The 18,392-nt window shown below is 29.8% G+C and overlaps 1 protein-coding gene across 1 annotated transcript; it reads left to right on the top strand.

The window, feature by feature from the left end:
• Positions 1-2,533: 2,533 nt before the first annotated feature.
• LOC111288018 (putative terpene synthase 2) lies at positions 2,534-6,020 on the top strand. Its single transcript, XM_022878762.2, has 7 exons — positions 2,534-2,751; positions 3,215-3,491; positions 3,725-4,097; positions 4,333-4,551; positions 4,644-4,782; positions 4,880-5,128; positions 5,456-6,020. Exons 1-7 carry the CDS (start codon positions 2,623-2,625, stop codon positions 5,747-5,749), a joined length of 1,680 nt encoding a protein of 559 aa, XP_022734497.2. The 5' UTR covers positions 2,534-2,622; the 3' UTR covers positions 5,750-6,020.
• Positions 6,021-18,392: the final 12,372 nt, after the last annotated feature.

The following is an 18,392-nucleotide window of genomic DNA, read 5'->3' on the forward strand; positions in this document are numbered from 1 at the left end:
AATGCCATGTATTACAAAATAGTATGCACAATAAATATATAAAAGAAGATATTCACTTCAATTAAAAATAGAACTCTTTTTTAATTGATTTGGAGAGGGAATGTGCTGGATAAAACTTTAAAAATCTGTTATCATTTAAGAAAAAATAGAAATAGAGCCCTCCAGACATATATTAATGATGAGTTAAAAAAAAAAAAAGAGTTGGGGTTTGAAATATCAATTCCTAGCATTGAACAAATGCACATAGATAGAGTGGTAGGGTTTACAATTCAAATTGAATGTGTTAATTATGCGCTGCTGCTGTGTCATCATGTTCAAAAGTCACCAGCTGATTGGACTGGGGTCTCCTGATTTCCAGGGTATTTGTTCAATTGTTCTTATAATTCTCATCTAGGTATTTTCAAAGGTAGAAAAGATTATATAAAACAATAATGTCGCATTAATATTTTTTTCATTCAAAAATCATGTCACGTAATTATATTATTAAAAAAATCATTTAGTACATATTATATGTAATAATTAAATGATAAATATTTATTTTAATAAATAAATTAATTATTTTAAAATAAATAATTGATTTTTTCAATAATATAATTATACAATATGATTTGTATGAAAAAATATATGTTGATGTGACATAATTATTTTATACAATCATTTCTCTTTTCAAATGTGTCTGTTTTTCTTTTCTTTTCTTTTTTCATTTGGTCTTTTTTACTCTGCTTGGTAGCCAACAAAAATTTTATTCACAAAAGACTATCACCCAAAGAAGAAACATCAAGAGGACTATGTATGCCATCTTAAAGTAGCCTATCACTTTTAAAAGAACTATAACTGAACAAATAAAAAGAAAAAGAAAAATCAAATAGATTTGTTTGGTGGAGATTAAGACTAGTTAAAATCTCCTCTTTATGGTTTAAGATGAGGGTTGAAACAATCTATCTTGAATTTTTATGAAGGGGATTAGCATCATTTGTTAAGTTACTTATTTTTAAATTTTATTGAGGGTGAGTTTAGCATTATTGTTACAATTATAAAACGTTTGAGTTGAAAAAAATGCATTTAAAAAGTGTGATAAGAAAAGTATGGTTAAAAATTTTAATTGTTTAGTATTGCTATGAAAATGTGTTGTTAATAATTAAAATGTCTAAAAAATATACATAAAACAATAAAATATTAGAAATATAAGGTAACATAGTGATTTTCTATCTCAAAAGTTTTTTTTTTTACTGCAAAAATTCCTCTTAAGTAGCTTTTTGATTTGAGTTGTAAAACCAAAATTTTAAACTTAAAAGCCATATTTTTTTTATTGTTTACCATTGAGATCGGCTCAAAAACAGCTTTTAAACACAAAAAAAAACTACTTTCAATATCAATACTAAACTAGGCCTAAGTTAGATATCTTGATACCAAAAACAAGAATTATATACTTACAAACTTATTTATAAAAGCCTCCCATGACTTCTAAAATTGACAAATTTTTATAAAGAAAATTGAAGTCTAGTAGAAATACAAAGGAAAGGGAAATTACAAGTATCGAGAATCAAAACCAAACTTTGGTAATCTTGATCAACTATTTGAGGGAAGTGGATGACCATTTAGATTAAGCTATAAGTTCAAATTGACATTTTTATTCATGTTAATTAGGTTGGATTAGTAAATCGAATTAAGAGATTTAAGTGATTAAATCAAATGTTAAGTCCTTGCTAAAAAAAAGTAGAAATCATGTGTAGGAATTCTTAAGAGTTTTTTTGGTACATGAATTCTTAAGATTTTCATATCCATATGTTAATTGCTTGCTAAAAGATAGAATCAAAGAGATTATAAAAATAAAAATAAAAAATAAAAAATTCCAAATCCATAAATAGTTGTATTGGGTACTAAAATAATAGAATTCAATGAAAGTTACAATTGCATGTGAAAAGCATCTAAATCCGTAAATAGTTGTATTGGGTACTAAAATTAGAAATCAATAAAAGTTATAATTGCATCAGAAAAGCATAAATTATTTCATTATTTTAACAGTAAACACTAGAAAAAAAAAAAAAAAAAAAAGGAGAGAAATCATATTTGTCCTCGCTACATCTATAATATAATATAATAATTAAGATCAACAAAAGCAAAGCATTACTTGCAATTAAATTATTAGTGCAATTTGCCGGAGTTTTTAAAAAATATTGCATTAATCAATTAAGTTAAATTCTAAATTTAATTTTTTATCATTTTTAAAAATGATATAATTAAAATTAATTATTTAATTTAGAATCAATTGACAATAGTGAATAAATAAAAAAAAATCTAACTGGAATCTAAAATTACAAGAAAAATTAAGATTTAAACAATATGTGATAATAAAATTCAACACTCTTTCTCCTGTAGATTAGGAATTTCATCTAAAATCAATATGCAATAGATGAAAAACAACTCAAAATTGAACACAATGGCACGTGAAACTCAAGATTGGTGTGGGATAATGCTATTCAACAACACTATTGTGTGTATTGGACTTGATATATATCAATTGAATGCCTATAAATACATTCAACTCAAAAACATTTGGATCAAACAAAACTCCAAGAGCTATAGCATATCAAAAGGTTATAAACCAAATCTCCCAAATAAATGTCCTCTCAAATTTTTGCAAATTCTGTTTCAACTCATGGTGATAACATGTCCAATGAAAATCGCCATTTGGCCAAGTTTAATCCTCACTTTTGGGGGGACATTTTCCTCTCTTGTCCTTCTGAAATGGTATGTATGAAAATCTCTTTCAATTTGTGCATTTGGGTGAGGTTGGACTAATATTATTTACTGCCTTTTAATTTGTCCTATCGTTGGCAAAATTTTTGAGTTTATTTATGATTTCTATTGCTTACTCATTTTTTCTTATTACTTATACTCTCTCTAATTTCTATGCACAGTATTGAGGAACTTTTGTTAAAATGGTCTTATCCCTTTAAAATCTTCGATTTGTTGTGACCTTAAATTCAAGTTAGACCCCTCTACTTATAATTAACTGATTTTATGATAGATGCTTAATATAGTATCATAATCTATGTTTTGTTCTGTCGTTCATTGCTTGTTACTCATACCTATTACTTTTTCTAAGTTTATCACCTATAACCAATTGCTTTAAATTGGATGCTTAATAATTTTTTTTTTGGTAAAATAGTAAGTTTTTAAAATTAATTGAAAGGTTTTCACACTTCAACAGGATATGGATACTAGAACTCAACTACAATATGAAGATTTGAAGCAAGAGGTGAGGAGGATGTTGGCCACAACTATGGATAAACCATCCCAAAAATTGTACCTAATTGATACAGTCCAACGCTTAGGTGTGGCTTACCATTTTGAGAAAGAGATAGAAGTTGCCTTACAAAATATATATCATGTGGATTGCAATAATATTGAGGGTGATGATGATGATCTCTACACTATATCTGTTCGATTTCGGTTGCTAAGAGAGCATGGCTTTAATGTTCATTGCGGTATGCCTTAATCTTCAATGGATCAATTTCTCTGAAAAAATCTCAATTATAAGGTCAATTTATGCCATAAATTTCTGTACACAGACAAAATTTGAGATTTAATCCCTCCAATATAATTCATAAAAATGAAGTTCTCTTACTAAATCGACTTGATAATTCTAGTCCAATCGTTGACTCTGTTAAATTTTATTGATCGAATTTGCTGACATGTCCGTTGATTGGTGATTGCGCAGAGTCTTTTAACAGGTTGAAAGATGAGAAAGGAAACTTCAAGGAATCTTTGATTGGTGATGTGAAAGGCTTGCTAGAACTGTATGAAGCTGCACACCTGCGAGTGCATGGAGAAAATATACTAGAAGAAGCTCTTGCTTTCACCACCTCTCATCTAAAACAGGTAGAAACCATGGTAGACTATCCTCTCTCGAAACAAGTTGCCAATGCTCTTAAGCGACTCCTTCGCAAGAGCTTACCAAGGTTGGTCGCTCGAAGCTACATTTCTATATATGAAGGATATGGCACCGAAGATGAAAATTTAATAAAATTTGCAAAGTTAGATTTCATGATGGTACAACACTTTCACAAAAAGGAGATAAGTGTTATATACAGGTAATTAATAGTGCCATATATTTACCATATAATTTCTTCTATTTTTTTATAATACGACCAGATTTGAAGTTGTCCTCAAGTTTTATTTAGGTCTATAACGCTTTTTTGCCAGTGCACTCAGTGGTGGATGCAAATTAATAGGTCTTCCCTGGACATTATTTCCAAAAAATCCTAGCTCTCCCCTCGTTGATTTTATACTATAGTTGTGCTAATTAATTAGATATCTTATGATCAGGTGGTGGAAAGGCTTAGATGTTGAAAAAAAATTTTCTTTTGCACGAGATAGATTGGTGGAATGTTACTTGTGGATATTGGGAGTGTACTTTGAACCCCATTACTCCCTTGCTAGAACATTCATGACAAAAGTTACAGCCTTCACATCAATTTTGGATGATATATATGATGCATATGGCACACTTGAAGAACTTGAAATCTTTTCGAAAGCAATTCACAGGTTATTCAAAGCATACCCAGCTTTACTTCAAATTATTGGAAGTAAATTTTACTAAATTATAGACATAACCATTTGAATTGAATGATATGTAGGTGGGATATCAACTGCATTGATCCACTTCCGGACTACATGAAATTGTTTTATAGTGAACTCCTAAATGTTTATAAAGAAATGGAGGATTTGATGACGAAGCAAGGAAAATTATACCGTGTTCAACTTGCGAAAGAAGCAGTATATATGATCTATATATTTCTTGAATATTATGCTTTGCAATCATCATCAACTATATGAGTTTTATGTGTTAGCTGATTTTTTTTTTGCTCATTAGATGAAAGAGCAGTGCCAGGCCTATTACGTTGAGGCCAAATGGCTCATTGAAAATTACACACCAACTGTAGAGGAGTATATGTCTATTGCATTAGTTTCTTGTGCTTATAAGATGCTTACAATTGCATCTTTTGTTGGCATGGAAGATACCATAACAAAAGAGACCTTCATTTGGGCATTTAATGACCCAAAGATTCTTAGAGCCTCAACAATTATCTGCAGGCTAATGGATGATATTGCTAGCCACAAGGTAATCATTATTAATTAGTTTTTTTTTTATTAAGGAAATGAAATCAGTCAACAATTATTTGGTTTGTTGGTAGAGTATTGGACTCTTAATTCCAGTGGTCAGAATTCAAATCCTGACAATTTCAAGCATTAAAAGAGTTGAAATCAAGATAATTTGCCAAAAAGAGCTATATTGGCATATGGCAAAGTTGGTTAAAAAACCAATAGATAATTATTTGTTGTGAATAGGAAAAATTTCATTGTAATTGCAGAAAAAAATTCTTTTTGTACAAGATTAACTAAAAATTTTGCTTATTGTAATTTTTATTTGAACATACTGTGCTTGTAGTTCGAGCAAGAGAGAGGCCATATTCCCTCGGCCGTCGAGTGCTACATGAAACAATATGGGGTATCAGAGCAAGTGGCATACAATGAGCTGAACAAGCAAATCGAAGATGCTTGGAAAGATATAAATGAAGAGTTCTTGAAACCAACAGCAGTGCCAGTGGCGGCTTTTAATCGTATTCTCAACTTCACAAGGGTTATTGATCTTATTTATAAGGATGAAGACGCATATACACTTGTTGGTGAAGCAGTAAAAACTAGCATCAATTCCTTGTTGATTGATCCAATCCCAATTTGATTGAAGAATGAGGAAAAAAAATCAGAGTTGCATCTTAAGGTGGGGTAACAAATAAGTATAGAATATGTCAACTTATGAATCTTTTCTGCTTGGCAACCTGTTTCGAGGTTGAATGCTTGACGTTGTAGCTAATTTCCTTGTATTTTCTGTCATTGTGTTTGTGTTGTCATGTGGTTATTGGCTTATTTAGGATTTTTTTTCGTTTTGTTTTGGGGTTTTGTTGATCATCCCTTCCATCTCTTGATGGGGTTAGCTTGAGTTTCTTAGGTGTTTATTATGTATTAACTCTCTCGTATTAATAAAATTTTGTCTTCTAAAAAAATTAAGTAAAAAAATTGTAGTAACTGTTTGCTTTAAAAGAATAAAAATTTCCAATATTCTTAGATAAATGTCAATAAATTATTCTCATCTTAAAAGAATTGATTTAATAATTTTAGATATGACTTAATGATATGAAATAAAAATGATACAAAAAATAAAAATGATATAGTTTAAAATTGACAAAAATCATATATGAGTTTGATAAAAATAAAAAATATTTCATTCCAGTGTATCGACATAAATTTTGGTATAATAATTTTTATATTTTATACTTATTAAATATAATATATATAATGTAAATATACGAATTAATAATCTAAAAAATATAACTTTATTCTTTTTTTATTTTCTATTGTTGAGAATGATTTTTTTTTAAGCGCATGTTGGAGATGGATAAGAGCATGAAGAGAAAAGCAAAAAAAGACAAAAATAGTGTAAATTGAAACACCTTTTCAACTGTTGTTGGCACTTTGAAAGTTAATTTTTTATATTGACTTTTGAATGTAACAAATTTTCAAATTTATGTCTTATTAGAAATTTTCAATTTTTGGATTGAATTGATCGATTTTGATTAGTAAATATTTGTATACTTGTATTATATAAAATACTAAAATTTATATATTTGTATCATGTTTTACATAAAAATTACGTATAATAATTCATGTTGATATGAAAATATAAAACATATTTTTTAATTTCATTAAACTCATATAATTATTACTAAATTTTTTAATTGTATCAAATTTATATCATGTCACCGAATTATATTTTAAATTATCAAATTTATTGACTAGTTTCTGGTGTGTTGTAATATTCAAATTTAGAGGCCTATTGAATCTAATTAGCATTAATTTAATATTATTATTGTGGTTAAAAAATGTTTGCATTGAGAAAAATATTTTTAAAAGGTGTGCGTAAAATTTTAAGTGTTTGATATTGTTACGTGAATATACTGTAAATGATTGAATGTTTTAAAAGATATATATAAAATAATAAAATATTATAAATATAAAGATAATAAAGTGATTTTTATTTCAAAAGTACTTTTTTACCATAAAAATATTTTTGGAAGAGTTTTTTGGTTTGAGTTGAAAATTATTTAAATTGAAAAATCAAAATTTTTTTATTGTTTAACATTATATTAAGATTAAAAGCAATTTTTGAATGCAAAAAGATAATTTCAACAACAATAGTGAAGGAAACCTTTGTTCAATTTTTTAATTAATTGGTGGAGTCAATTTTTGAAACACTAGTGCGGCCAGGACAAGTGAATTGGCCATCAAATTTTCCTTTTCTTTTTGGCCATATTCTTGAGACTTTGAAGGAAGATTTGATAGAAAAGAGAATTCTTTCTCTTTCCAAATTTGCTTTTTTTTTTCTTTTTTTAGTCTTGTTAGTAGCCAATAAAAATTTTATTCACAAGAGATTATCACCAAAATAATTGATTTTTTTTCAATAATATAATTATGCGACATGATTTGCATGAAAAAATATATATTGATGTGATGTAATTATTTTATACAATCATTTCTCTTTTCAAATATGCTTGTTTTTCTTTTCTTTTCTTTTTTTATTTTTTTTTTACTCTTCTTAGTAGCCAATAAAAATTTTATTCACAAGAGATCATCACCAAACATGAAGTCTACTATAAATGCCATCTTAGAGTAGCCGATAGACACTTAGGCCCTAAATCAAATTTGAGATCCAAATTTATTAATCTTGGATTCTTCTTATTATGTAATTTATATGTATTAAATGTGAAGAAACGTACTAAATTTATGAGATATTATTTGCTTTAATTCAAAAGTCTCATGATCTTCCACAAAAAGAATCTTCTATATATGAGTTTAAATCTCTATTTATATATCATAGTAAATTATCTAAATATGATATGGGATTGAGATATCACAAAACTCTATCATTAAAACTTGATCTCCCCATTAAATTCAACATAACATATACACAGAACCAAAATCACACTATATGTTAGGATTGGGGTTTGACATTAAAAAAAAGAATACACCATTCAAAATAACCTAATTTTTTTCAACTATAGTTTAACCAAAAGAGAGAAGACAATTGAGCTCAACAATCGAGTGTTGCATGGAACAATATGGTGTATTAGCACAAGAGGCATATGATGATTTTTTTATCATTATTGTCATAACATATAGATTCGTAAATCTATAGCTAGACTTAACAAATTAATGGAGTCGCCACCAATCTTTTTTATCTAGGTGTGATTAACCACCTAAGAAATTTATCCATTTAAGGAGCTCTTAAGCTTGACGAAGGGTCTCTAAAAGAATAGGTTCATGGCTACTAACCAAAACATGATTCGAGAGTTTGATTACATGTGGGGAAGGTTATAGCACCCCCACATGCCCATCCAAAGGATGATACCATATTATTTTAAATTTATCCTAGAGTCTTGGGTGTAATGGTTTTAAAATTTAAAGTTAAAACATTGGAAATAATTCATAAGATTCTTCCATCAATCTGGTAGAATTCTTGAAAATATTTTCTCACCTCAAAAGTATTCAAGAATCCAATTTGATTTCTTGAAGAGGCTTCATCGTTGGAAAGATTTTTGTTGGTTTTATTTTTTGGGTTTTTTTGTCAAAAATATATCTAATTATTCCATCATTTTGGCCAAATTAGAAATATTTTCTTTTTTGAATTTTTAAATTTTCCACCATTTGCACCTATTTAAAAATTATTTTAATTCTTTTTTCTTATTTCTAAATTTTCTGCCATTTGGGACAAATTAGAAATATTTTTTGGAATTTCTAAATTTTTTATCATTTGGGCCTATTTAGAAATTCTTTTTATTTCTCTTTTTTTTTTTTTGGAAAGAAAATACTATGACAATATTTTTATTGAAATTTCATTTAACTTATTCCACCATTTGGGACAAATTTAAAGAAAATTTCTCACCTAGACATTTCTTAGAAATTTACCATTTGAAATTTCTAAGAATCTCGTCCTTGGATAATTATCAAATATTTTCAACCCAAAATTTCTTTATTTTTTTATTTTTTTGTATTGAAAATAAATATTAATTATTGTTATTGAAACTTTATCTAAATTATTTCACCATTTGGGACAAAATTTCTCATCTAGGAATTTTATAGAAATTTACCATTTGAAATTTTTAAAAATTTCATCATTGGATAATTAATATCTATTCTCAAAATTTATTTTTTATTTTATTTTTTTTTCTAAATTTAATAATGCAAAAATACTAAAACATAAACACATAAAAAATAAATAAACAAAATACTAAAAAAAAACCTAAAAAATACCAAAAAAAACAATACGGCTCGATTGGCGTGCCTCGGGACGGCTCAGCTACAGACATAAGAAGAGACTGGAATGGCACGACTTGGGGCACGGCTCATAACTCAGCTCGGCTTGAGCCAAAAGTAGGGACGGGTTGAAGAATGGTCCGGCACTTAAGTTGGGTCACTCGAATGGAAAATGCACAAATCTGGAGTTTCTTAACACCCAAAACAATGTCATTTTATGGTGGTATAAAAGGTTGAAGTTGGTCTTTTTTTCACCAGAGTTCCCTTCCCCCTCTCTCTCTTACCCCTTTTTTTCTCTCATTCTCTTTCTACTTGGATGAACTCTAGCTAAATCCTTCACCGAATTTTGGAAATTTCGTCGAAATCTGATTTGGGTCATCAGACAGTTGTCAAAAAATTCAACCAGTGCTAGAATCTTCTACCAGATTTTGGGAATCCTATCAGGAAATTCAATCGATGCTGAAAAACTTACCGAAAAATTCAACCAGCATCGAAAAACTCACCAAAAACTAGATTTTTCCAAAAATTTTTCAAAAATCTAGGATTTTCTAGATTTTTTCAAAAAAAAACCCCATTCATTTTCTAAACCCAAAAATCTTCAAAAAAAAATTTTTACAACTTTCTGCTTGTGTTTTCTAACTTCTATTTTTGTAAATGTTCGTGTGTCCTTCTGTCCTCTATGTGATCATCTATTTATAGGGTTCTGATTCAAAAAACCCTGTATCGAACAGAATTGCATTCCCTTTTAATTTTCAACTTAAGTCTTTAAATCCAATCCAAACTCTTTGCACACAGTCCTATACAAACTCAATCTGCTAGAATTTTTTTATTTTTTCCATTTATTATTTATTTATCAATAGAAATCAAATTGAGTAGAACCCCGGATAGATTGGGGTATCTACAACTATCCTTCTTTGTACATTTTCTATAAAATAAGAATTTTGTAAAGATGTAGACAACTCAATCAACTCGACACATTTTTTTGTTCTTTTTTTTTTGAAAAAAGTAAACAAAGCTCCTCTAAACAAAGGCTCAACTACTTTGAGAAAAATAACTGCTCTTCTAAATGGAGGCACCACAACTTTTGAAAATAAAATGCTCCTTTAAATAGAGACAGCACAACTTTGAAAAGTAAAATGTTCCTATAAATAGAGGCACCACAACTTTGAAAAATAAAATGCTCCTCTAAACAGAGGCACCATAATTTTGAAAAAAAAAATTGCTCCTTTAAACAGAGGCATCACAACTTTAGAAAAATAAATTGCTCCTCTAAACAGAGGCACTACAACTTTGAAAAAATAAATTGTTCCTCTAAACGGAGGCATCACAACTTTTGAAAAAATAAATTGCTCCTCTAAACAAAGGTACTACAACTTTAAAATATAAAATGCTCCTCTAAACATAGGCACTACAACTTTGAAAAATAAAAGGCTCTTTGACAATCATGTCTAGAGGAGTCGTAGATCATATTTGATGAAATTTGTAATAGGAACTCAAAGATTCACAATTTGAGTTCAAAAATCAAAGGTTCAGATTCACAAGAACCTTTCAGTTTTGCAAGAATTCACTGAAATTTGATTCTCAAAATTTCAGTTTCATAAGGATTCAAATTTGTAAGATCTTAAGATTTGCATTTGCAAATTGCAAGATTCACATCCAACATTTAAAGATTCTCATTTGAATTTTGAAGATTCACATCCAAAAGTTCAAAGCTTCTCAATTGAGTCCAAAGGCTCACATTTGACAAATCTTAAGGTTTCAAACCTCAAATATTCTCATTTGAAATTCAAAAATTCTCATTTGAATTCGAAGATTCACATTCGATAAATTTTGGGTTTCACACCTCAAAAATTCTCATTTGAAATTCAAAAATTCTCATTTAAGAACTCAAAAATTCTCATCAAAAGATTCCCAATTTCTTTTTCAAGTGACTTAAAATTATGCATACAATGAATGTCATGATCAATAATGCAAATGGTTTTTTTAATGATGCAAATGCAACAATATGGATTCTTATAATGCCATATTCTCAACCATGATTCAAATGTTTATTGTATAATACAAGTGCATAGCTAAACCAAAGTTTCATATATTCACTGAATAATAATGCAAATGTGATGCATGTAATGCGGATGTTAATGTCATGAAATTCTAATCAAAATGTGGTAATATGGTTCTCAAAACTCCACCATCTCATGTTTTCTCCTTGTTTCTTCTCGACATTAACTATTTAGATCAAGTTTCATCAATTGATACTTGACCGTAATTCACAAGCCTTTCAGTACTAGCAATTTCAGAACAAATTTCATTCATTGCCTAATATCATAGGTCACAGGCTTCTCAGCATTAGCAATCTCAAAATTGATCCATATTATGTTCATCACTTAATCACCATTCACAGGCTTCTCAACATTTACCATTCCATAATGAATTATGTACTTTGATCCACATTATATCTATCACTTGATTACCATTGATAGGTTCCTTAGCACTAGCCATTCCAAAATGGATTTTGTCCACTGATCCTCATCATTTGATCACACCTCACAAATTATGTCAATCACTCCACCACTTGGTCATGCCATATGTCCTTTCAAATCATCTTTTTAAGTTTCTACTCTATTGTTTTACCCCCTATCATCTTGGATTTCTTTTCAAAGGAATACAAGAATCTTTTAAGCACATATTCATTCATTCATTATCATTTTAGATCATGACAAATACAATGCAATCATACATTTCCTCGATTTATTCTGGGGATGTAACAATAAGAAAGCATAAAGTGAATTAGGGAGAAAGGTAATTAATGGGGAACAAATTTGATGCAAAAACAAATAGGGAAAGAAACAAGTTGGAAGCATGTCTTTGGGATGAATGATATAGTCAAACAATGAATATTCAGATAATTCTGAACATTAATCCAGAATTTTTTTTCAAAAATTCATTCCATTGATTATCGAAATCATTTTGAGCTCATCAAACTCCAACTTTGAAAGATCTTTAGATATCCTTAACCTTTCATCCATGTGACTTATTTTTTCAACTCCCAACTCAGAGATTTTTCTACCTAAATCACCCTTTCGGATTTTCAATTTGAGTCTTTCTTTTCTCTATTTTTCATTTTTCTTTTCTCTTTTTTTTTATCTTTTTTTTCCTTTTTTTCTTTCTTTTTCTTTTTTCTTTTTTTTTCTCTTTCACCCCATTATCGATATCTCTTTCACATCAATCTTTAGAGCAACCAAGCATGATTCTGTCATTTCATCATGAACATGCCTTTCATCATGAATATGCCTTAGCCCAACATATGACCATTCAATTTGAGCATTCACATTTGATTCAAATGGACTTTTAAAGATTGTAATGTAGACCATGGTGAAAGGTCATGAAAGAAATGGATATAATAGGCTCAAAACATGTGTTTAAAAGGTTTAAAACTAAAGGATCATCACTTGATGCAGCTTGGCATTTTGCCCTACTTTACATCATTTTACTCTTTTTCTTTTTTTCATCTCATTTCTCACAAAAGAATTCTCATTGCTTTGCCCTACTTATCTGTGGCATTCATTTTTTTTCTTTTTTGTTTTGCTTTTCTTTCTTTCTTTTCTTTCTATCTTTGAGACCTTTTATGATCTTTTACCTCTTTTTCTTTCAAAAATTATTCCCCAGTATAGAGGGTGATCCTTGGTCAAGGTTCTTTAGAAAAAGAAATCATAATAGGCTCAAAGAGGTGGCAATAAATGATTTTTCAAATGGTAAAGGAAAAATGGTCACTTGTCCTCTCAAATGTGAATGCTTTCCTTGAAGATCATCTATTAAACAAAAACAAGCTCATGGATTTGTATAAAAGACTACACATCTTCAAGACATATCAATTTTACATTTGTTAGTAGTTGGTTTCTCAGATCAATGTGAATGAGTTCTTAAAATTAAATCCCAAAATTATCTATTATCCTTGTCTAAACATTCATCATTGAGAATTTGAGAATAGGAATAAAAAGATGTGGTAAATAGCAAAGCATAGAACAATGATTGGGATGAAAGAGAAAATTTAATGAAATGCATCATCCTTACCTTTTATTAAAATGAAAACAAATGAAATCCTATTACATAAAAGAAATCCTAACATTACTCTAAAAGAAATCCTAAAATGACAAGAAACTTTCAACTAGCCTTATCATCATTTTTTAAAATTATGCCTCTATACAATCAGGTAAAAAATCTTTATTAACATCTTGCCTCCAAATTCATTACAAGTCTCCAGGCCATTTGGGATCAATGTGTTCTTGATTCTCACTTAGAGCATTGACATTGTGATTAGGCAATGGATTGCCACTAACATTAGGTGTTGTTGCTCCTCATTAATCAAAACTTATAATTCCATCCTTGATCAACCGTTGCACCTTATGCTTTAAAGCAGTGCAATTTTTAGTGGAATGGCTAGCAATTTCATAGTGGTAGTCACAGTGAGCTGTAGGATCATACCACTTGGGATAGGGTGGCTTAAGTGGCTCCACATGACTGAGGGAATTAAGTAGTTGTTATAGAGCTCTCAGTATAACTCTGTATAAGTCATAGGGATTGGATCAAATACTTATTTTTCTCAGGTAGTTCGTAGCTCTCGTGAACCACTTATTGGGTTAAAGCTGTATATAGGAGCTTGGGGGCTAAAAATAGGCTACTAATAGGGCTAGCTAGTATGGGTAGGATGAGGCATTGTTCACAGCATGATAGTATGGGGAGTAACCTTATGGATAGGGTTGATATCTCTTGAACTGTTTGTCAAAGCTCACAGCTTGAGCTTCAATCTCTTTCTTCTTTGATGCCTTCTTAGTTTTTTCTCCTTTCAACTTACCATTTTTAATGGCATTCTCAATTATTTCACTTAAAATCACCATGTCAGCAAAATTTTTTATGGCATTCCCTATCATCTTTTCATAATAGGGAGATTTTAACATGCTGATGAATAATACCATAGTCTCATTTTCAATTAAAGGAGGTTACACTTGAGAAGCAATATCTCTTCACCTCTGGGCATATTCCTTAAATGATTCAGTCACCTTTTTTCCATATTCTACAAAAAAAGGTGATTAAAGGCCAAGTCTATAATATGTCGGGATTGATTAATGAAGGCATAGGCCATATCACTCCAAGAATGAATGCGAGTTCTATCCAATTAAACATACCACCTAGTAATAAAGCTAGTGAGGCTATCTTGGAACACATCCATCAATAATTTTTCATTGTTAGCATGGGCAACTATTTTTCAACAGTACATGGTAATGTAGGTCTTCGGATACTTTGTACCATCATACTTCTCGAACTTTGACACCTTGAATTTTAGAGGAATAACCACATCTGAGACTAAATAGAGCCTAGTAATATCCATTAAACCATAAAAACTAATGCTCTCTGTGGCCCATAATCTTTCCTCTAACAAGTTTATCTTCTATTAAACTTTTAAGGCTTTTAAATTCTCTTTCTCCTTCTCCTTAAGCTTCAGTTTCTCCTTATCTTGTGGATCATCCAAGTTAGGAATTGGTATTGATTCTATTATCTTTTCGATAAAGATAAGATTTACATAACTTTGGTACTGCCTTGGGTTTGAAGCTGATGGCATTCCAGGGTATGTATACCCTATTGGATAGGTGAACTGCTGTGGTAATGGACCTTGTACAGGTTAGGCTTGATGTGGCCCAAAATTAAGAGGGTACAGTGGGTCATCCACCTCTTGTGATGGATGGTCTTGTTGGCTAGTACTTTCTTCTATATTCTTCCCCTTTTTTAACTTATTCAAAGCCTTTAAAATCCTATTCAACTCTCTTTCTAGATTCTCTTGAGCTTTCTCTATTCTCTCGAGGTGGTTGGAATTTTCTTGTTCCATCTACCTAGCTCGAGCTCTTGTATTGCATGGGTGAGTGAAGTTTTTACTTGGTGGAGCTATCCTTGAACATTGAGCACCATAATTATGATAAAAAATGTTATGCTTTATGTGTGATCAGAAATGATGTGCTTTATGTGTAATGCATGTAACATACATTTCCATGGATGTTGGTATGGGATGTGGCAAACATTCCCTACATGAAAAAGATGCAAATGATAATTTTAAAACATGAGCATGAAAATGATGCATATAATGAAATGATATGGAAATGATGCATAGAATGAAATAGTTTGAAAGTGATGCAGATGCATACAAAACAAAATGGTTAGATAAGCCATATACAAGTTGTTCCTTCTTGTGTCCTAATTTCGGGTTATATCTATCAATTGGGTAGAAAGGACTTTATCCTAAGGCTGTTGGCCTTTTAGGGGTGAACTATATGTAGGGTTTGGTGATTTTGACCACTAAAGGTTCCTAAATTATTCCTTATATCATAGTCCATCACAGACTAGTAAGGCAATCCAATCCTCACCCATCACAAGCTACAAACGAAAATGATTCAATTTGAGTAGGAGTATTTCATTAGCCATTACGGAGATTATCATCTTACAAGAGTGTAAGTACTTTACTCTCTCCTAAGAGGGATGGAACCCGGGTATAGAGCTCATGTAATGCAAATGCATGTGATGGTGTGTGTAAAGGAACATATAAGTTTTATGCCCTAAAAAAATCAAATAAAAGTAAAAAAAAAAAAAACAACGTTAGTAAACAAATAATTACAATTTAAAACTATTAGATCAAAGAGTAAGATAAATTTAAAAGTTTATGGCTTGACTCTCTATGGCTATCCCTAATGGAGTCGCCAAACTGTTATAACATATAGATTTGTAAATCTATAGCTAGACTTAACAAATTAATGGAGTCGCCACCAATCTTTTTTTTATCTAGGTGTGATTGGCTACTTAAGAAATTTATCTCTTTAAGGAGTTCTTAAGCTTGATGAAGGGTCCCTAAAAGAATAGGTTCGGGTCTACTAACCAAAATAGGATTCGAGAGTTCGATTATATGTAAGGAAGGTTATAGCACCCCCACATGCCCATCCAAAAGATGGTACCATATTATTTTAAATTTATCCTAGAGTCTTGGGTCTAATAATTTTAAAATTTAATGTTAAAATATTAAAAATAATTCATAAGATTCTTTCATCAATCTGGTAAAATCTTTAAAAATATTTTCTCACCTCAAAAGTATTCAAGAATCCAATTTGATTTTTTCAAGATGCTCCATCGTCGGAAAGATTTTTGTTGGTTTTATTATTTGAGTTTTTTTGTCAAAAATATATCTAATTATTCCACCATTTGGGCCAAATTAGAAATATTTTCTCTTTTTTGAATTTTTAAATTTTTCACCATTTGGGCCTATTTAGAAATTCTTTTTATTTTTCTTTTTTTTGGAAATAAAATAATATGAGAATTATTTTTATTGAAATTTCATTTAAATTATTCCACCATCTAGGACAAATTTAAAGAAAATTTCTCACTTGGAGATTTCTTAAAAATTTACCATTTGAAATTTCTAAGAATCTCGTCCTTGGATAATTATCAAATATTTTCAACCCAAATTTTTATTTTTTTATTATTTTTAATTATTTTTATTTTTTTGTATTGAAAATAAATATTAATTATTGTTATTGAAACTTTATCTAAATTATTCTACTATTTGGGACAAATTTAGATAAAATTTCTCACCTAGGAATTTTATAGAAATTTACCATTTGAAATTTCTAAAAATTTCATCATTGGATAATTATTATTTATTCTCAAATTTTATTTTTTATTTTATTCTTTTTTCTAAATTTAATCATGCAAAAATACTAAAAAATAAACACATAAAAAAATAAATAAACAAAATACTAAAAAATACTTAAAAAATACCAAAAAAACAATACAGCTCGACTAGCATGGCTCGGGACGACTTGGCTACAGACACAAGAAAAGGCTGGAATGGTGCGACTCGGGGCACGGCCGTAACTGGGCTCAGCTTAAGCCAAAGGTAGGGACATGGTTTGAAGGCAGGTCTAGCACTAGGGTCAGGTCACTTGAATGGAAAATGCGCAGATCTAGGAGTTTCTTAACACCCAAAACAACATCATTTTACGATGTTATAAAAGGTTGAAGTCAGTCTTTTTTCACCAGAGTTTGCTTCCTCCTCTCTCTCTTCCCTTTTTTTTCTCTACCTCTCTCTCTACTCAGATGAACTCCGATAGAATCCTTCACCAGATTCTAAAAATTTTATCAAAATCTGGGTTGGGTCACCAAATAGTCACCAAAAAATTCAACCGGTGCCGAAATCTTCTACCAGATTCTGGGAATCCTATTGGGAAATTCAACCAATGTCGAAAAACTCATCAAAAAATTTAACTGACACTAGAAAATTCATCATAAACTAAAATTTTTCTAGAAATCTAAGATTTTCCAAGTTTTTCCAAAAAAAAATCCCCTTCATTTTCTAAACCCAAAAATTTTTGAAAAAATTTTTTTACAACTTTCTGCTTGTTGTGTTTTCTAACTACTATTTCTGTGTATGTTCGTGTGTCCTTCTGTCATCTGTGTGATCATTTATTTATAAGGTTCTGATTCAAAAAACCCTATATCAAATAGAATTACATTCCCTTTTTATTTTCAACTCAAGTCTTTAAATCCAATCCAAACTCTTCGCACACAGCCATGCACAAACTCAACCTGCCAAAATTTTTTTCATTTTTTCCATTTATTATTTATTTATCAACCGCAATCAAATTGAGTAGAACCCTGGATAGATTGGGGTGTCTACAATTATTATTATTAAGAATGACAAAAGCGATATTTTTTTGTACTTTGGCATTTTTTAATCCTATAAAATCCTTTGCATTTATTGGTGAAAACAAAAGCAAAATAGAGTCATCCACGATCCAATATTGTATGATGGAAAGGTTAAAGGCTTATCTTTTATGGTGAAATTATGGACATGCCATTGAAAGAATTTGGTAATTAAACAATTTTGGATTTAGGAATGACTTATCCATTAATTCTAAACTTGATGGAGATCCGCGCTTCATTGCGGTAATCTAGTATTATATGGATGAAGTTAATAA

The sequence above is a fragment of the Durio zibethinus genome, chromosome 4 (genome assembly GCF_047325235.1).
Source record: "Durio zibethinus cultivar Kanyao isolate XHJ-2024 chromosome 4, ASM4732523v1, whole genome shotgun sequence".
Taxonomy (NCBI): Eukaryota; Viridiplantae; Streptophyta; class Magnoliopsida; order Malvales; family Malvaceae; genus Durio; species Durio zibethinus.